This window comes from Anopheles coustani, chromosome 2, assembly GCF_943734705.1.
Source record: "Anopheles coustani chromosome 2, idAnoCousDA_361_x.2, whole genome shotgun sequence".
Taxonomy (NCBI): domain Eukaryota; kingdom Metazoa; phylum Arthropoda; class Insecta; order Diptera; family Culicidae; genus Anopheles; species Anopheles coustani.
The window spans coordinates 6532060-6552605 of NC_071289.1; the positions used below are offsets into that span (position 1 = coordinate 6532060).

At 46.2% G+C, this 20546-nt stretch overlaps 1 protein-coding gene across 1 annotated transcript in view; it reads left to right on the forward strand.

The window, feature by feature from the left end:
• The first annotated feature begins 213 nt into the window (after positions 1-213).
• The window catches only part of LOC131266117 (uncharacterized), a 40908-nt gene continuing 20575 nt past the window's right edge, over positions 214-20546 (forward strand). The window contains 3 exon segments of the mRNA XM_058268478.1: positions 214-293; positions 2241-2964; positions 3058-3101. Of these exon segments, the coding sequence (XP_058124461.1) occupies positions 2847-2964; positions 3058-3101 (162 nt within the window). The 5' untranslated portion in view covers positions 214-293; positions 2241-2846.

The window sequence follows — 20546 nt, forward strand, 5'->3', positions numbered from 1 at the left end:
CTACTATATTTCTTTGTTAAAAATAGGTTAATGTATCGAGTCAAATCTAATTCAATAGATTCGGATCAAGCCAGAAACGGTCAGTTCGAATCAAATCCCAAACGAATCAATCTTGATCCGAATCTGTTAAATGGGACTCAATCCTTTCGGATTCGCGAAGAGATCGAGAGCTCGAATCTTCCGAATCCCGATTCTGCCAACACTAAGCGAGAGCCCCGACGTCAGATCAGTACTTTTTCCAGCGTACCACCGTTCGATAGCAAATTTTATTTGCTGGGATAGATTTTCTTTCGGTCAGTAACTAGCCACCCGAGAAGTTTTACCAATCTCCTCGAATAGCCGTGTACACGTTGGGGCGCCGTAATACAGCTCGTCGGTAGGATTCGCTGCGGTTCAAGTGAAACACGATACTCGCTCCGGGAATAAATTAGGTGTATGCTCCTGATTACGCTGCGAAGGTCCGTCCGTGATCAATGTCGGGCGCAGGGTGTGCGAAAAAAGAATCACGAAATCGTATTCGCGGCGCGTCAGTGAATCCCGTAGTGAAGATTTCGCATTGTTTCTCGACGTTAAAACTGGTCGGAATTGTGTGAGCAATTGAAGGTTGCAGGAGATGCTGATGACGACGAATGTCGTGGAATTTAGGTGTGAAGAAAAAAATCCCGTCCCGTATGAATGGTGAAAATTGAATGAAAACTTGAGCTCCCTTTCGGATTGGTGTCGCCCCGCTCTTTCGTCATAGAATGTCATTCACAATTTTGAAGTTTTGATCAGTATTGAAATAACTTGCTGTCCGGGGCTCATTGATGTCCGAGGTGTTTTGATAACTAAAGTACTTTCACCACTAGCCTTTGTTGGCTTCGGTTTCCTTTTATGCGAAAAGTCATTAGTGACAATAGTATCCAAAGGTCGTGATTCATCTCAACTGTTCGTATCGCGACAGACGATTTCGAAGGGTACCGGGATTCCGATGTCATGAGCAATAGCAAACGACACTGGGGTAGCGACCGTAGCGGAGTTATCGGCAACCTGACACACCGTCTTAAGCGCTGCATGGAATGCCGCAGGTCGGAGGTGGCCACGGGCCCTTCGTTTTCCCCGTCGTCGGCATCATCGTAGCCAGATATTACCAAACTAAGAAAAAGCAGGAAACCACACAACGTTGAAATCCTAAAGCAAACACGGCAAAAACACGACACTAACCAACCGGAGCGCGTGTTGTTGTTGTTGTTGGTGGTAGGTTTGGGCATGGAAAACGGGAAAAGCTAGGTGTGTCTGCTGCGCTCTACCGAAACTGACCGTGTGTATACGCTTTGCTAGATGCACCTGCTACGCTGTATGGGTGTGTGTGTGTGTGCGTGTAAGTGTGTTTGAATGTGCATGTGCGCGCGCGTTTGTGTGACCCACCGCCGTCGAGCTGTCGTCGTTTTCATGTAACCACATACTTTTTCGCCGTACGGTGGAGGAAAATATCGAGCGGAAAAGTTATTGATTTCCTTCCCGTTTTTCTTTTTTCGTTTTTAAGCCCGAGGAAACCTCCCTGGGCGTAGTAAAGGGAGCGGTGAATTGGAGATAGAGAAAAGTCTTGTCGTGAAAGACGGCCGGCGCTCGTCAAAACGATTGCACTCGGTCGGGTAATTCGCACAAGAAACCGTAGCGCCCGGGGGAGGTAGCGGTCGAAATGAGGGTAGCTGGCTTCAGGCATCGAAACCCTTTCTTGCCTTCCTTTCTTCTTCAAGGGCGGATGGAAAGCGTTCGTACCGATTACGCCCCTCAGGGTAGCACTGCATCGAAACGGTGTAAAGTCGTGGACTGAAGCAAATAGAAACCCATCTTTTACCCGATGCCATATGCTTTATTTGCTAGCCGTTTTATAAAGATTGGAAATCGTTTGTCAAGGAAAACATCACGAACTCGTTTAAAATTGTCCAAAGAGTTCGTGGCGAAAGTATTTTTCCTTGCATCGTCGAAAGCTACCTTGTTTGACATTTCTTGGAATCGGATGTCATCGTCGAAGGATGTAACATTGCGGATGTTTTGGCAGCGGATGGTTGTAATCCTACTACTTTGTAGAAGAAAAACTATTATTTAAAGCATAGGAACACAAAGCTAAGAGAAAGTGTTATGTGTTGCATTACGCTGATTTGTCCCATTGGTACTTGATAACTATTCTGGTGGTAATCTTGTTCAGCTCTTTCCTTTAAATTCTCTAATTGATAATGTCCTTGTTGTCCTTGCAGAGTGGAATCAGGTGGTAGCGGTGGTGTGTGCTGTTCATTTGTAGTAATCAATCGGCACGTGGTGCTCCTGCGTGCATCGATCGAATCATAGTAGCAAAAAGTAGCAAAGTAGGCGTAGGTTTACAAAATTGCATTTGCTTAGGAGCGCATCCGTCAACCTGCAACGAAAGTGAAGCAAGAAGTGAGTTTGTGAAAATTCCCACAGTGCGGTGTGAAGCGCATCGAAAAATCTTCCAACCTGCTCAATCTTCGAAGCGTACCGTCGAAAAATTGCCATGTGATGCAAATGCGCTAAAGTGAATGTGTTTCAGCCGAATGCATTAGAAGTGTGTGCTGCTGTGTGTCAAAGGTACACACAATCCTCGTTTGGGAAAGATAATCATCGAAACCGGCACACCAAGCCAAAATATATCCTTTGTGCATTGCTGCTGCAATCGAGAAAAAGAAGAAAAATCCCAAAATCCTCAAACCTGTGGTGTGGTCTTGAGATTTAAATCCGGTGCTCTACCGGGTCGAAGTGAGTGTGAGTGTGACGAGGGTAGAAAACCAAGTGCGAACTAAGGGAGGGAGGCGGCGACGGGTGTACATCCGTAACTAGATAGGGCGATGGCTTCCGGAGACACGGCCGCCATCGAGACGATCGACCTCGAGTCGGCCCTGTCGACGAAAAACTCCGAGTTCACTACCAGCAGCAAGGATCAGCCGTCGGAGCAAGATGAATATGGTAAGATATTGAATATCCAGCCACCTTCTATGGGTCCTTTCCGGAAGATTGTTCTGCTTAACAATGTATATTTCGCATTATGTTTCGTTTTAGGAAAATTCAAAGAAACACCGGGAAAGTTTAGTATTGCTGAAGGGGTAAGTAATTCCACGGTCAATTATTATCCTGTTCAAGAAGCAGTTCATCGATTCGATTGATCAATTTAAGGAAATCACAGCAGGCTTTATCGAAGATTTTTGAATGTTTTCCCTCGCAAAGGTTCCATTTTTCATTTGTTTCACACGCCTCGTTTCCCAGCCCATCACACTTGGTATGCAAATGAAGTTTTCTTGCCTGCTGATTTATTCATGGTTTACGCGGCCAAGCAATCATTGGCCAAAACCCTCCTGAGATCGCCACACGATGTTTTCATTTCCACGGAAGCACGAGCACGCGAAACCGTAACCCATTTTCCCAAGGTGGCGTTGGTGGGTCGTTCCCGTTCCACCTTGGGTAGCGGCAAAATCCTGGACCTCTACTGGTAGAGAAGTTCTAGATCCCTGCTGTTAAGGCCTTAGAAAACCAGAGGCCAACAAGAATAATATCGATTGACCCATATTCGTTGCACCTTCCGGAACACTTTCGTTTTCACTTCCCAGTGCCGCCGACGCCTGGAGTGAACCAGCACTATTTCACAGCGGCTGGCCCTGAAATGGACATACAGTATCGGCAATTTTACTGCTGCAACAACTCGAAGGTGTGCTGCAAAAGCGCCTGCTTTCGACTCAAATCGTTCCGCTGGCTTCCGCTGGTTAATGTCGACAGGTTGTGTGTTGTTTTGCGATTGTTTATGGAACTACCATGTTCATCTTTCGTTCTTTGTCCAACTCGGTTCGGTTCTGGCACTGGTCTGACCGCGTAAATGCATAATTTAGTGTGTGGTACTAAATGTTCCCCCCGAACGACGGCAACGACTATGGAGTGTCCTTTCCCGGCACAAGGACATGCGATATATCGCGCCGTGTCTTCATGTCATCGCCCGCATCTGCCCTTGGCCATGCAGCGTTCGGGATGTAAGCGACACTTTAATACAGCTGAAAGTGCATTTAAACCACGATAAAGGAATAAGAAACCTTGGCTGGCATGACGTCAGTCACCAGCCCGAAGCGGCTCCAATCCGGAGTGGAATTTTAATTTTGCCCCAAAATTGAACGCCGATTCAAAACCGGTTCCCGGTTGATTCATAGAGTCGTCGTCGTTGCTTGAGCAATACTCTCGACTGCAAATATTCCTGCAAGATGAAGAGTTTCCAAGCTCGCAGGAAAATCCATAATTTCGCACCTGGACTTTCATTTCGTCGGAGACACAAAGCTCACGATGGCTTTCTTGGGTCGGTAGTTAATTTCAACGTGCATGTTACGGAGAAATTTGCAAAACGAGTCCATGCGACATTCTCATCATCGTTGGGGGAATTAAAACTCTAGCAAAGTAGGTATGCTTATAACATTGCCCCTAATCAATTTCAGTTTCATCTTACTTCTATGTTTGCTGCTGCGGTGTTCTGTATTAATTTGGTTTCCCACAGGCCTGTTTGACTTATTTTTAAAAGTTCAACGTCCTTTTCTATGGAGGCCGGTTTCATAAGACGCGCCCATCCAATCGACCGGATAGCATATGCGCGAGTCTCGTGGGATAACGATGGTTTTTGTGAATTATGTCTCTAGTGTCGCTTTGTTCGTTGTCTTTCTTTCAAAAATAGAACTCCGGGAGACTGAACGCTTACAGTTTGCTTACACGGTCGGTTGTTGTTTGATTAGGAGTTTGCTTAATTTTAAGGCAACTTTAAATAAAAATTAAACGCTTTTTGTTGGTTTGGCAAACACAGTACTTTCAGACAATCATCATACCAAGTGCCTCCAAAAGACACCTCACAAAACCAACCCCAGTGCAACGGTCTTCACGTGTTTTTAATTCCAAACAAGGCCGTTGGGGAATTCGGAGCCGCACAATGTTAGTCCCTGTTTTTCTCGGGGCCCGAACTCGCACTTCTGCAAACAACAGTACGCTGTGCGGTCATTAAACCGCCGTTTTCCCATCGGAGGGTTTTAATTACATATTTAGCATACATTTACGGGGTACGGGGGTTCTTGTTGGGCCGGTATTTTGCCAACGTTCCCTTTCTTGGTCGAATCCGCGAAGGCAAACCTCCTTCGCTTTTTTTTTTTTTGTTGGTAAATGATGTCCATCTTTGTATGTGGGTGACGTAGATTGGGAAGGGCCCGTCAATCCTCGTTTCCCGCGTGAGTGGGTTGTAGCGTGCGTGGGTCACGCGTGTCACGAACCTTTTCGCTACCGCGAGCACCACGAACCCCCTGACTTTCGTGTTTCTAAGTGGCCCTTCGGATCCCGTAGAGCTCTCGGAACTATGCGCGATATTTATGGAATGTGAACATGGCGACCGGGGTAGTCCCGGTTGTCCGTGAACGTTAGCGAAAAACCGGAGCACTAGTTGCGCCGGTCATGACTTACGATGTGTTTACACCGTTAAGCAGGGGTTGGCAAGTGGCTTTTTGGAATGTCTGAGATTTACGAAAACATTTTCGAATGATGTTGAGTTTTATCCCAAATAACGTTACATGAATTTCAGGACAAAGTTGAATAACTTTTGCTTGTTAGTAATAGTTCGATGCAAATGGCACTCCAAGAGTTAAGACCGCTGATTAAGAGTCCGAGTCAGCTGATGGTCACGAAGTGATCGACCATGGAGAAGACTTTCTGCTTAGTCAAACCTATCTTTGCTATCCCGTAACTTGGGGGGCCAGCATCTTCTCCTGGAAAACCCCATATCTTCTCTTTTTGCTCCACCTTCCAGGTCGAAGTAAACCGCACTCTCTCGGCCTGCCTTCAGGCCCCGGGGGTCAATTAATTTGTTATCTAAACAAACCATCAGCCATCTTGTGGGGATGGTGTTTCGATTGCCAATGAAGGCAAATGAATTCGTTCGTTTTGCCGCTGATTGCTTATTACGATCGCGAGCTGACCTTTTCGCGCGAGCCGAAGAAAGCAAAAGAGGAAGGGAACGAAGCTGGGCAGCGATCTTTTTTAGCGACTGTGTGTGTGTGTGTGTATGAATCGGTGTTGCGTCCACCACCTTCTTCTGAGGGGAAAACATATTTCTCTTGCGCCGCGCGCAACCTTTTGTTCTTGTCGGGGGCGGATTACAACAAAGAGATTTGACGGGGTCTATCTGCTGTGGGTTTTCCGCGCAAACAGCTTTCCCAACATCCTCCCCCGTTGGCTTTGTTTTTGACTCGGGTAATTCTGCTTACTCGTTCCCTGGCGCCTGGCGTCTTACTTTTGACATTGACACCTCGCGGTGGTGTTTATGGAAGTGCTTCCACTAAACTGAGGGCCTTTAGTTTACACACGCTTCTGGCGGGAAATGGTTTCGAGAAAAGCAACGATCAGTCTTTCAACCAGAGGCAAGAGCACCCCCATTGCACCGTGGGAAAACACGAGGGAAAAATCTACCATAATGGTCCACGATAAAGCAACACCGCACGTCTTGTTCCAGTTCTCTTCTCATAACAATTGATGCCGACCGTTCGCTCCCACACGCGTTCGATGAAAAGGAAAATTTGTAATGAAAAATCGTTTGCTAAGATATGCGGCTCAAATCTCTGGCTCGTTTCGAATTATTTGTCCAGCAATAATCGTGCCTAATAAGGCGTCATTTATCACAACATACCAGCCAGCGACCAATCTACTCAATTAATGCAATTCTTTTTCCATTAAACTTAGAGTAAACTATCTAACTCCATTTTGCACGATTCCGGACTTTTTTCTTTTCTTCTAATGGTCACGATTGAGGCGCACATTTCGTTTAGGTAATTAGATAATGGTTCCGCATGACGGATCGTCAATTCATTCACCGTTAAAGCCTAGGGGTGACTTTGCATCGGGAAACAAATTTGTCATCGTCTATCGACGGGTTTGATGGAATCCCCCCCCCTAATTGTGTCCGCCGACGAGGTGCTAATTGTATTCAAATGATTGCAAAATTCCTAATGGGCGAATCGCGGGGGAAAAAAGAATATGTATCGTTTTAATTACCCATCCATTCCGTCGTTCGAGTTCGAATTCAAAAAGCATTCCTTGTGCAAATGCAAATCTGTTTGACACACACACAAACATTCCAGCGAATTCATGTGCAAGTATTTTATCTCTTAAGTTAAACACCAACTCGTTTCATGGCATGGCATGAAGCATTTAGCTGCTTGAAAGTTGATCAAAAGGGAGCTTCATTTTATGTTGCGAATCTTTTTCTCAGAAAACTCCAGGACTAAAGGTTTGGCCATTCTCGAAACATATGTCCTCTTCTTGGCCAACGACCTTAGCGGACCTTTTCTTCCAGTACCGTAACCAAGATCGGAATCTACCGAAGATACCTTGCTAATTCATTTACCTCGCATGAGGTGTTTGCGAAGAATCATTACTATTCTAACCAACTTTTCCATCGCTCCTCCTCGGCTGGCTTCTCTTAAGGCTCTAATGGACCACTTTAACAGTTAGCGATGGCGAACGCGATGGCGGGGGGGAAGAAAAAGAATAATTTTTCGCGTTCATTTAATGACCCCGAAGGAACGCGCGCACGCTCTGCTTGGTTCGGTGCTCACAAGATCTTGCTAGGCTTCCTTTCTAGACTTCAGCTTCACATTCTGCCGCTCGCTTTTGCCTCCCCAGCTTGTTTTAAGTGTTTAGCCCACTATTGCCACTTTTACTAGCAAGTGTCCTTCTGCGCTCATTAGTGCAAACCGTTTCGACAGACACTCGAGCCTCTGGAGACTCGCATGTGATGTAGTTTAAACGAATAATGTTTCTATTTTCTGCCTCGCACAACTATACCTGGAAAGTTCGCCGTAACTTTGATGGAAGATATGTTGTTCGTCTTTTTTTCCATGTATGGTTCGTCAAATCTAGAGCTCACCAAGGCGGCAACTACTTTTTTATGATTGCCCTGTAGAACTGCTCTCAGGTCAAACTGTGGAGCGAAGCTATTTGGTAGAAATGTGATGTAATAAAATTCAACCAAATGTTTACTCTCAAAATTATGGGTCGTTTGTTTTTTCGTTTTTATTACACGCATTGTTATTAAATTTTGTAGACTCTTTATAAACGCACTTAACGGTTTGGAGTGTTATTTTATGGATGTTATTTGTTTAAACAAGTTAGAATAACTTTCCCCCGCGCCTTAACTGTTTGCATCATTTTATTTGTATACCTTTGCGAGCCTTAGAGCGCAACATTTTAAGAGTTTTCTTTATGACCCGAAGATCCTCAAGTTTTAGACCATATTTTTATTGTCCTAATGCTCCTCCCTGTCCTCCGACCACAAAGCTCACTCGTGCTTAACATCATTGCAATTATCCCACCAGGATGCGGACAAGAAAAATGTCTCTTTCTCACGCGGTCATGATGTAAAATTGACATTTTGGTGTTGTTTTCTGGGAGGAGGAACTAAACCACCAAAAAAAAAGGGAGGAATATACACCGGGCTATAAACCGGGTCCGATATAAAGATATGGACGTGCGATAATGTGGTCCATCGAAAAAAGTCCACTGTTGTTGTACTAGCCGGTGTGTGTGTGTGTGCCATATTGCGCTGAAGGCGGCTCAGGACCATAAAGACTTTTTTCGGGAGTTTTTTTCACCGGACGGTCCCGCGTAAACTTTACTGGCAAAATAACCACTTCTGCGACTCATTTTAACAGTCGTTTGAGATAAACCGAATGACATCCGAGTGATGTTGGAATCATCGGCCCTCTGCTTCTTCCCGCCCAGTGTTTTGTTGCTCATCCAAAGGATGACTTTGTACATTGGAATATGCCCTTCGGGGCCAATGACAGAAAATGTCCAATTAAATCGTTCAGGGGGGGTGGATGGGGAGGACGATAAGCAACAACACAACCTTTCCCGCTTTGCGAGATGACATAATCGGGACGCGTTTTTGTAACCCCTCCACCCCTTCCCGTCCTCCACCAGTCCACTATCGGCGAACTCATACGGATGAACTTTGAACCGGTTTCTTGATTGAGAAAGAAACAGCTCGGACTCGACGAGCGTGTGAAGTGTGTTGGTCTAATTGAAAGAAATCGCGCGATTCTCAGCAACAGATCATTCTAAATCGCTCTTCCCCAATGCCCTACACACCCCCTTGCTCTAGTGTGTGCGTAAAGGGGGAGTAAAAACAACCGTCTTCCAGTGGTCGTCAAATCGTTTCCTCAATTCACACCCCAAACCACCAACAACCGACGTCCGAGGGAACGTTATCGGATTCGCCAACGGATGTATGCAGGATGGTTTTGGGTATGTGTGTGTGTTATCACACAAAAGGGGAGCTAGTAGTGAAGAGGCGGGTGGAATAAAACACAGTCGAGAGGAGGCAACAATGATAAGGATGGTCATTTGCACGCCCCGAGCAAAGGCAAATCGCTGTGTGTTGGAAACGCTAAACATCACTCTAGTGACCCAGTGTTACTGCATTGGCACATAACTCTGGTGTAAAACTCCAATGGAGTGAGGTCACCAAACGATTCCACCAGCTAGAGTTTCCAATAATTACTCTGATGTAATAGATAATCGCTTTCGGCAGCCATTTTGTTGAGCACAGTTCATCCATTAGGAGGTAGGCTTTATCATTTTTTAATAGACACTGGTGCGCAAACGTCTTTCTTACGCCAACTTCCACCGTTAAGTTTCTAATTAAATGTAAGATATATTACCCACTCATCCTTTTTTCGTTCGGATAAAAACCCACCCAGGGAATCGGAACAAACCAGGCGTCCACACCTTATTAAATTAGCGAAATAAAAATGGCCCACCACCAATTCGTGCCCACTCATCTCGCTTCAACAACAACGCCACGATGGTCGAATGGAAGGCGAGAAAATGTTTTTCCCGACCAAGCACAACCAGCACGGAGTTAGAAAAAGGAAAGACTCGCCTTCAATTCGTTGAACTCCTAAAATATATATAAATATCGCCCAAGGGGGGAAGGAAGGCTGGGCTTGTTGTACGGAAGGTTCTTGTAACGGGGTTTTGTAGCGCCTTGTGCCCGGCTTCTGACAGCTGCCAGCTCTCGCGCTGTTCCACTCCGGTGCGTTTCCTCTTCGGTGTGCGGTGGAAAACATCGCGTGCACATCGAGAAAAACCCTCCCCCCTCCACACTGCTACATCCCATGGGGGGCAAGCGGTACTGTTGGCTGTGTTGTTTTCCGCAAATTCGCGATTCCCAGTTAGATCCTACTTGAATGAGCTCGAACGCGTGGGCCTGGGTTTTTGTGCTTTGTTTTAATGCCTTTGAAGTCAATGCCTCCGGTGTGCAGCTTCTTCCTCCCTTCCTTCCTTCCTTCCCATCGCCCCCAGGCCATCACACCAGGTCAGAGGAGCACCACTCGGAAGGAATCATAAACTCCGATGCACGTCTCGAGATATAGCGCGTCCGGTTCAATCACCCGCCCCCCCCCCCCGCGCAATGGTGTTTGAGATTTTGGCAAGAACATTTCGGTAACAAATTAAAATCGTGCTCACGGTTGGCTTCCGCTTCTGCCGGCCCAAAATGTTGTGTTCCGCAACAGTAGTTCAACAGGTCGCGGATCGTGAGGGTCATCCGTTGTTTTGTGCCTTAGCCTTCTGGTGCTTCTTGCCTCCTAAGCTTCATAGTTGGTTTTGAATATTGTTCTGGTTGCATGGATAATAATATTGTAACAACCTAAAATGTTCGGTTCCTCAGCAACAATATTATTTGCCAGCCCGTTTATTGATGTCCTTTCCGGCGTCCACTTAATGGAAACCCACGCAGAGTCCACCAGCTGTGCATAATTGTTTTATCTCGACGATTTATGCGGGTGGAAGTTGATGTTGATATTTGTTTGCTTTTGCTTTGAAACGAGGGAAAACTTTTGCCACCTCCTCCTCCTCTAACTGTAAAAGTTAGTGATGGGTAAATTCGATAAAAAAACCGGAACCGCTTCCGAATGACTCCACCAATATCGGAAGCGGCTCCGTAGGTGCAATACTCCGAGCTCGGAACCGTCCGGAGCCGCTAGTTGGCAGCCGGAGCCGTTGGAGCCATCGGAGCTGTCGGAACCGTCCGGAACCGTCCGGAGCCGTTGGGAGCAGTCCGGAGCAGTCCGGAACCGTCCGGAACCGTCCGGAACCGTCCGGAGCCGTCCGGAGCCGGCTGCCGGCACCTCCAGGTGGAATCGTGGGTTTTACTAAGCCAGAATTGGGGCCAGTTTAAAGATGCTCGGAAGCGGTTCCGGGCGGTGGGTGCGATTCCGAGAACCCATCACTAGTAAAAGGGCGGGAGGTTGTGTCTTCCGATCTTGAAAATGTACATTTTTCGCCGCGCAAGAAATGAGCGAGGGACGCAAAACTTGAACGAGGAGACACATTAGCATTAAAATATCGTCTGGTTTTGTTGTTATTTATTCTATTTCCTGCGAAGATTCGCTTCCAGATGATGGGTGGGAAGCCCGTTTAGGCGTGGTTTCATAATCGGGACGTTGTTTGGAATACACCCGGACTTCTCCTTCCTTTTGGCCTTGACCTTTACGCTGGCGCAATTGACTGGCAAGTTCAGCCAACCACCACCCCACAGTACCATTAGAGGGGGCACAAGTATTCACGCCGGGGAGGGTGGTGCGGGCGTTGGAGTAAAAGGTTTACATAATTTATCGGAAAAAATCGGGTCCAATCTCTCCGAGGAGCTTGGAGTTGGTTTTCCCTTAAGTGGCTGTTGTGGAAAGTTGGGAAGGTTTGGGGCCGACCGCAACCCACCACCCGCTTGTTGATGTTTATTTGCTGATGAAAAACCGACCGCACCAATACCATTGAGGGCAGTGATTTATCTTCTTTGGGGACCATTTACTCATAGTTATGCCCCCCCTCCCCTTCCCGTGGGTGGCTGGTTTGCTGGAGTGTAATTTTATTTAAACATAATAAACGCAACAAAATAAATCACTGCTAATCCTAAATGACCCCGTGCGTGGTCATAATGGGAGGTGGGATATTTTGCGAACCCCTGGCACGTTTATGGCACGAGGATAAAGATTCGCGTAAAGATGATTTCCTTCCGGGAACATTATCGGTTCGGTACCACCGACACACTTCCACAACCGGCATTCCTGCTTCCTTTTTTCTGTTGGATGTCGTCAGTCAAAGCATCCATCGTCGTTCGTCCGTCGTGTTGATAAAACGACGCGCGTGTTCGGTCGTGTTCCATGACATGGCGCCGTCGTAAATTGAAAGCCCAGTGTAAACATCGCCCGGATGCAGATGGCATCGTTGAGTCATGATTGTGTTTATCTTACCGCGCGCTTGTTCCGGAAATTCACTGACTTTTTGCATTATGTTTGTTGTTTTGCCAGAGTGTAATTTAAAACGGTGCAAGCTGAAGCAGCAGTATGTTGTTGGTATATTTGTCTTTTCAATTAAATTTCCCAATCAAAGAAAAAAATTGTTTACGATTGCGGTTGACAAAACAGAGCTGTATAGGCAACATGATTAATCCTCTACCTTGAACACGGGTTTCTTTCATGGGGCTTGCTCGATTACTCACACCTTTATTAGCATCAAATCATTCGTCAACAGCGGCTTGTACGTCGCATGTCTATTTATAGATCTTTCCTACTTTTTCTACGAAAGCTTATGTTTTAAATCCATCATTGAAAGTATTGAAACATAAATCCCCCCCGTGGTTCAAGCACGCTGGTTAGATATGTTTCCGATGTCTTTATAACCGCAAAGCAAGGCAAGCCGCATGTTAGGGAACGCAACCGGAAAGGGTACGGCGGACGGCGTAGGCTTCTTTTTTCGTCGGTTCCGGGGACCGTGACCAAGCCATCGTTCCGCACCCCGCACCCGTTCGATCCAACCAACGATGATGATGATGCTGCTGTTCTTTGCGACGGTTGGCCGGAAAAGTCATTATTCCGGGTCGTCCACTCACCCCCGGCGCGCTGGCGCACAAGAAAGAAGGAAAATGTGGAAGCAAACGATTCTCGAGAGAAAAGTCTTGTCTATCATCCTCACACAATAAGATAAGCTTTTGATTTCCCTTACTAACATTTGATGTGTATAGCCAGATTTTTTTTTATTTACCATATCATATATAAAAACAAAAGCATATTTCAGAATAGCTATGATCCTAATATCAGATAACTATTTTTTTTGGGCAGCAATAAAATAAAAACATTAAACACCATTAGGTTTCCATGTCGTGCCCCATTCGGAACATCCTCAAAATAATCGATCAAGTTCGTAGACATTTGTGGTGTAGGAAAGACGCAAGATCGTTTACATAAAAACCTCCCCTTTTATGGTGATCCGACCTACATCACCCCACAGACACACACACACACACACGAAAAAAGGTTTCAATCAAACCTGATGTTCGAGAGGAAGCCACAAAACCGTCGCTCCCCACGAAACCACCAACCGGATCAATGGTTGAGAAGGAAAGTTCAGTGAGAAGATTTGCAAGGGATTTATGGCGGAGATGGGTTGGCAGTCAAAAGGCGATGTGATTTCGGGAGTGTCATTAGCAAATATGGCCAGAAACAACACGGCATGCACTTTGGACCACAAAAAAAAAGAGCCTGAGGGAAAATGTGGGGGGAAAGCACAGTAATTTAAAGTTACGCTCGTAGGCAAGAAGGGCCTGCGGAGGGCGGGCTCGGTACCGGTTCGGTTGTCATAAAAACTGACTTGAGTAAATTTGAAGAGTTAACCATGAGCCTCTCGGTAACATGAAAGCAAACCACCACCAGGGGTGGGTTGTTTTTTCGGGCTGTGTAAGTAATTTTACGTTCCGTTGCGTAAGCGGACGGAAAAGTTGACGAAAAGCTCCTTTTTCGGTGGCTTCCAGCTGTGTTGCGAACTTTCCATTTCCTCAATTTAATTTGATCCTAAAATTCAATCAAACGTGGTCCCTGACATGTCTTAACTGGTATGTTTTTTCAATTATACCGATGTTGAAAAACCTATTTTCCCCGAATTGAATTCTTTGTCTTTATTGAAGCAAACAATTGAGATTTTGAAATTTCCATTCCTAGCATAACTAACAGATGGAGAGGAAAGAAAAGAAGAAATAAAACACAACTCATGCTCAACTCCATCGCACCTGAGTGCTAACCAATCGTGCATGTACACACCGGAGTCTGCGGTCACTGACGCTGTTCACGATGGCGATGACTCATCTGTCGTTGGAAAATACCGTAGCAGCAGTTCCAATGGCATGTCATCATATATGATAAACGGGAGATACCCGGCCCCCCCGGTACGACCCGTAGAGGACGACGAAAGTCGTCTTGTGTCGACCACGACAACGTTTTCCGTGGTTCCCACGAGATATTGGGAAGGATTCCATTCCAGGAGCGTCTTCAAGGGCCGCCGGGGTGGAATGCCAGAAAGGGTTACTGTAACGTATTTATATTGCCAGCCACTTCTTCGCTTGGCTCGCAATGTTCAACCAACGGTGAAATGATGAAAATTGTCACCGGAGCGAACGAGACTCGTGGTGGTAGAGGGAAATGCGGAAGCTAGACTATGGAAGATGAAAATCAGTTTCATCCAAGCGTTCTCCGATGTCGCTTGCTGTTTCCGCCCGTGGTTGTGTATGACAGTCGTATTTTTAGCTCATCATTCGACGCCACCTACCGACCCCCCATCCCTCCCCGAAGGACGAAAATGGAAATTCCAATCATGGCGACCCACTCAAACCCGGGGACTCTAGTAGTCGGCCCATGTTCCTTCGAAAATATTGCCACTTAAAGAGACACATCGCTTTGTCCCTCCGGTGGTGGCAGGCTTTTTACATTTCCAGTATATCGACCACAACAGCTGGTATGATGATGGACGGCCCGTATGAATAATGGCCGCATTGGATAAATCTCTGCTGAACCCTTCCAATAATAGCTTTCCAACAGAATGTTGCTTTTGTTGCGCGAAACATTGGGAAACATAAATACCAAGGACATTAGCGGTGTTCATGTCCAGAAATGTTTGTCGTCAAGACTCGGATGTTTGTGAGAGTTTGTTTTCCAATAGCTTTTTTGTAAATAAACATCCTGTTGTTTACACTCACAGCTTAAAGCGACCGGATGCCCGTTCCTATCTGATGTTCCAATAAGGCTTAATCCACCAGTAATCGGAAGTTCCCAATCGTTAGGTTTACGCGATATGGTCGTTCGTTGGCACACACAGCTGACGGTGTGTTAGATATCGATATCGTTAGATAAGCCTCATCCAGGAACGCGTCTTTCAGCCACTCACGCTTAACGCTGCTCAACTCATACTCCCCCATCACGAAAAAAGGTAAGACGGAAAGTTGTCGCCATAATTGGCATCCGAATTAGCACATCACCGCCGCCACTACCAATCCTTTACGTCCGATCGTCCACAAGAAACCCATGGTGATAAGAAACTGACGCCGCACGGGTGGGAGTAGTGGGCAATAGAAACCACCAACACATCTCTTACTAAAATCTCGCGAGCTCGTTGGAGTTGGGGCGTTATCTTTTTCCGTCACCTGGCAGTACGCGGTAGATTTTCCAAAGATTCGGAAGGTAACTTTCCGCGCCCGAAAGGAAGGAGTGTTGCGCCACGTTCGATCGTCGCTTGGCGGAGTGGATTCCAAAAGTTCGAGTGTGAGAATCTCTTTAGTAGCGCATCCAACACTGTGCCGCAGCGCCATCGGAGAACATTCGCGAATAGTTAAGAAAAGAATCTTCTAGAACTTCTAAGGTGACAAGTGCATCATGCATCTGGGAACAGAAATGTTGTCCGTTTTAGATTTTGTAAGTAGACACCGTTTTCCCAAAACCATGGATGCTCCAAATTCTTTTCTTACGTCCCATGTCTTATGCAACTCTGATTTAGGCTCTGATTCTTTCTCGTGGGAAACCGTGCTGTGAGCCTTTTAATCACCAAATTAGTTCGTCGGTCACTGGAATGTGTCTGCTAGCGCTGGTTTTAGGCCCCGTAGTCATCGTCAGGGCTTAAGTCAGGAATCTATGTATTTCTTGATATGGACCTTTTTTTTTCTCCACATTTGTTCGGCATTGGCGAGGTCTCACACGCTCACTTTAGTAGCCGCAGCTGAGATGGACAAGTGTTTCGCAAAAAAAAAATAAGTAAATACTCGCACTCACACCACGTACACCACCCCAAGCAGTTTATGCTTTGGATGCTGAATGAAGGAGTTTTGTACGAAGGTGGTGCCACAACGCGGGAGGGGGTAGTTATGCCAATGGAAGGTGACATACTCGCAAACTCAGCACACCGGTGGTACAGTCAGCAAGTAAAACAGCCAACAAACGGCGGAATCGGTGCCCCGGTACCTTGGCATGGTTTATGCATACTACGTCGTGTAGCGGCAAACAGCAAACTGCCTGTCTGTCACTCGTGACTCCAAGGCAGTCATCACCACCTCCGTCGTCCATCACCCATGGCCACTAGGTTACTCCGCTGCTTTCGGCGTCGTCGTCGTTCACTGGCAGCTGATATCTGCCTGCTGCAGTGTGTGCGTGTCCATGTGTGATTGACGTGAATGGTGCCATATGCGCGGGGCAGTGTGAGGCAAAACATTCGCCGGTAGCTGAATCCTAATGCACTGGTTTTGCATAGCCATTATGTGATGCTTATAAAAATGGTTGTTCATGTAGATTGTTGTTGCCTTGTGGGTAATTCTGATAAATGGCTATGAACAAGTTTTACTCCTGAAGGATCATTAGATCGTCTCCTAACGGTTACCGGAATACTGGTGATGTTATGTATTCCATATATAACTTTTTGGCCCGTAAGTGCTTGTACTGGGTAAGATAATAATGCCAACCACATTGTGAGCTTCGTACTGGGTGTCCTCAAAGGTAAAATCGAGCCGAACGCTACCGTTCGTTCGACCTTCCGTTCGAAAGAGGACACGTACAGAACGTTCGAATTACCTACATTCTCCGATGACAGAATCTCCAAGTGTGACGACTGTTGTACTGCATCATTGCCTATATGTCTATAGCTTTTGCGTTCTTTCCGGCAGAATGTGTGGCATTTCGCGGTGTTTTGATTTCCTACCCAATCATTCGGCGCGTTTGTCTCGGTTCGGTTGGTTTTTTTCCTCCTCAACCACCAGCTGAATATGATCCCACACGGTCGTCAACGGTTCGTGTACTCTGACGTCTCCGAATGTCACCGGCCCTTATCAGCACGATGGCGTACCCGTGGCCGTCGCTATATCACGCTGACGTCCTCGCCAACGATAACATATTGGTATGTTGTTGTCCCTTGGCACACAATCGTGCGTCACGTAAAAAAAGGTACATGATAGAAGCAAATCCAGCCGGCGCACAGAGAAACCACATTCCCTACTAACGAACACAACAATGAATCGTTTGTGTGCGATCGGTAGTTTCGCAGTCGGCAATAAAAATGCTGGCAGTGGCAGTGGAACACTTTTATCCAGCGATCGGCGATAAAAATTATCATCGGCAAATCAAGCAACCGAGATTGAATATACATCTCCGAGCCGTCATCTCGGGGTTTGTTGATTACGAATCATCTGTTCAGGTCGGAGCGCGGTCGCACCGGTTCGGTCGGAACGCTGGGAAACGGGGGCAAACTGGAGAAATCATCACGAGGTAGAGGGAAGATAAATAACTCATTTCCGCGCCGGAGATCAATTCATCAATACTCCCACTCGGTGGATGAAGGGGATGATGGGTTTGGTCGTGCAAAAATGGGGGGTTGCCTTCTCTCGTGGATTTTTAATGATGGCGGTGAGTGTGTGTGTGTGACGTTGAGGATGAATTCCAATGATGCAACCAATATGCTAACGAGACGGATTCAACAGTGGGTTGCGGTTTTTGTGTCCATCACCTGTGTCGATGGACAAATCCTACATTTATTCATGTGCCACACACCTATTTCTTATGGTATTAATTTTTCCTGAATGTGCTACAACACACTGTAAAAAAGGCCCGTAACAAATTCAACCCTTATAGTGGGCCTTATGTCATGGTACTTCATGTGTGTTTTTCTGTTTCCATAGCACCGATCAAAGGTGAAGTGATGATGTTCAAACCAGAGCAGACCGCCTGTTATTGAGTGCACTTCCAAAGGCTCCCGCGTAACGCTTATAACGTGTGTAACGCAAACAAAAGACACAGCTGGCAACCGCTTGAAACTCCTCTCCATCGTGTTGCCAAAGCGATGAGTCAATCCGCCTCGGAAAGCCAGCCCAGTCTTAGCACCATAAACTGATTGTACAAATAATAAACGCCAAAAGCCATAGATCAACAGTGCCTATTTGTAAACTTCGTTACGGTAGCGGATGAGGCGTGTACTGCAGGCGGGAAGGTTGGAGGGAAGCTATTGGTCAAAAGAAGCTGATGATCGGTGGATAACAGAAAATACAACTAGCAACAGCACACCCATCCCAGTCCCGATTGCTTCGATTTGCGTCCCGCGAAAATGTTGATCATAAACATATCGGGTTTATTATGGTACTGAGTGGATGATGCTGATGATGACGATCATGGCGGCGATAATAATATTTCGGCCGAGCAAATTTGGGCCGACGATTGCATAACGTTTGTGCAAATACGCTGATGTAGTAGTGCTTGCCGCCGAGACCTGTGAGTGGCATAGATAATTTTGTTTACAGGAATCTTTCATTCATGGTGACTAACCAGCGCCACTCGAAGAGGTTTATTTAAACGTTTGATTCATCATGGATTCCCTGATATTTACCTTATGGGTTTGGTTTAAAATGTCCTCGTAGCATTTTGTCACCCGCGTTGTATACGTTCTTTGCCATCTGGTCTCTGGTCCAAGCAATCCATGCTCCCGGAACGTGATCGGAATATTTGACTCTTAGTTTCGCCATTGTCGGTCACGGCGGGTGAGCAAATGTTCATCCTTAAACTTAAACCCCGTGAGGCCAAGGATTCGTGTATGTGTGTGTGTGTGCTGATCGTGCGAGAAGTTGCATGACCATCACCTAGTCCATAACACTGCGATTCCTTCGAGGTTCCGTCGTCGTCAAGCCGGTACGACGAAGCACAAGTGATGGTATGAATTGTCCAATGAATGGCTTCGCGCTAGCGGAAAAGAAGATTGGAACCGATGGATATCACTCCAACTAACCTCTCCTAAGCTTTGACCGTGTACCCAGTGTTGCCAGCGACCGTTTAGATGTTACGTAAAGTGTAGCTTCTGGCAAAGCTACATTCCGGTGTCTGTGGTGTCAAGTATTAGTAAAGTATGGGATTGTTTAGAAGAAACATTTCTTGCCAATATTTCAATGAAAGTTTAATTCATACTGAACTATTCAATTCAAGTTCTCTTACAGTAATTGTATAATAAATTTACTAGATATTCGCGGACAGACGTTATAAGCAAGGAATTCAATGTCAGTGTCAAAGGTCCCCTGAACTTCTCTAAACGTTGCCAAGGTTGATGGCGCATGGCAGATCGTTGTACGTGGTTCAATGACTCCAGCCCGACCGTACTTGACCACGCTAGTAAACGTGTGGCCATCGTTAAATGCTCTATTCCAATAAATAAATCAAACAGCGCTACACAACCCGGTCTGGTGAGGGATCAGCGGCGACCGTAAACATGGAGGAGACTACAACAGACGTTGTCGCAAATTGCATCAGTCTATCGTTATTGTGCCCGTAATGTGTGGTGGACAGTAATAAACAAACTTAGCTTCACTCGAAGGACATTGGCGTTCGTTAAAGTACTACACTCTGATTGACTATGGCTGTAGTAAACAACGAGATGTCATAAAACATACCTATATGTAAGCCTTTCTGTCGTAGAAATCTGAAATCAAAAATGCCTAGAAACAGCTGTGCCTAGCTCTAATTTCCTGACCCTCTGGAACTCGGGAATGTGTCGTTGTGTGAACTTCTGGTGCGTTTTGTTTGCTTTAACGTGTGGCATGCGATAAGAATACTCCACCCATATCGCTATAGGCTTTGCTGTGAAGTTCATGATGCGGAAGCTTCCTACCCACTCACATGGGCGTAAATAACATCCAATATGGTATTCCCCAGCGAATCGTGCACCCTCTCCAGTTCCCACGCGCTCCGGGTGGGGATGACTAGTTGGTGAAACTATGTGCCAGCATGGTTTTACTTATCAGATGACCAAATCGGTTCGCCCACGCGGAGACCGACGTCGTGCCCTAATGCACGCCCTTAACCTCCCACTGCGCCCGGGGTACTCCAAATCTGACATAATATTTAACTCAAGCCACACCAATGCCATCGCCGTGGTCTCTTATCACTAGAAGGTGGGGGTGGGCGGTACTGGTATGTGTGTCGATTGCCCTTGATGAATGTTTGTATTACATTGATTTTTACCCACCTGCTGTTATCGCCATCGTTTCGTGCTACTATTAGCCTGTGTAGGTAAGGAATGCTGTTGCAAATCGTGTCGCATTTCTCTAAAGAAAAAAAAAAACCAATACATCAGTTGGATTAGAGTTGGGAGATTCAGATTCAAGGACATGAATCTGAATGACTTGTAGCATCGAT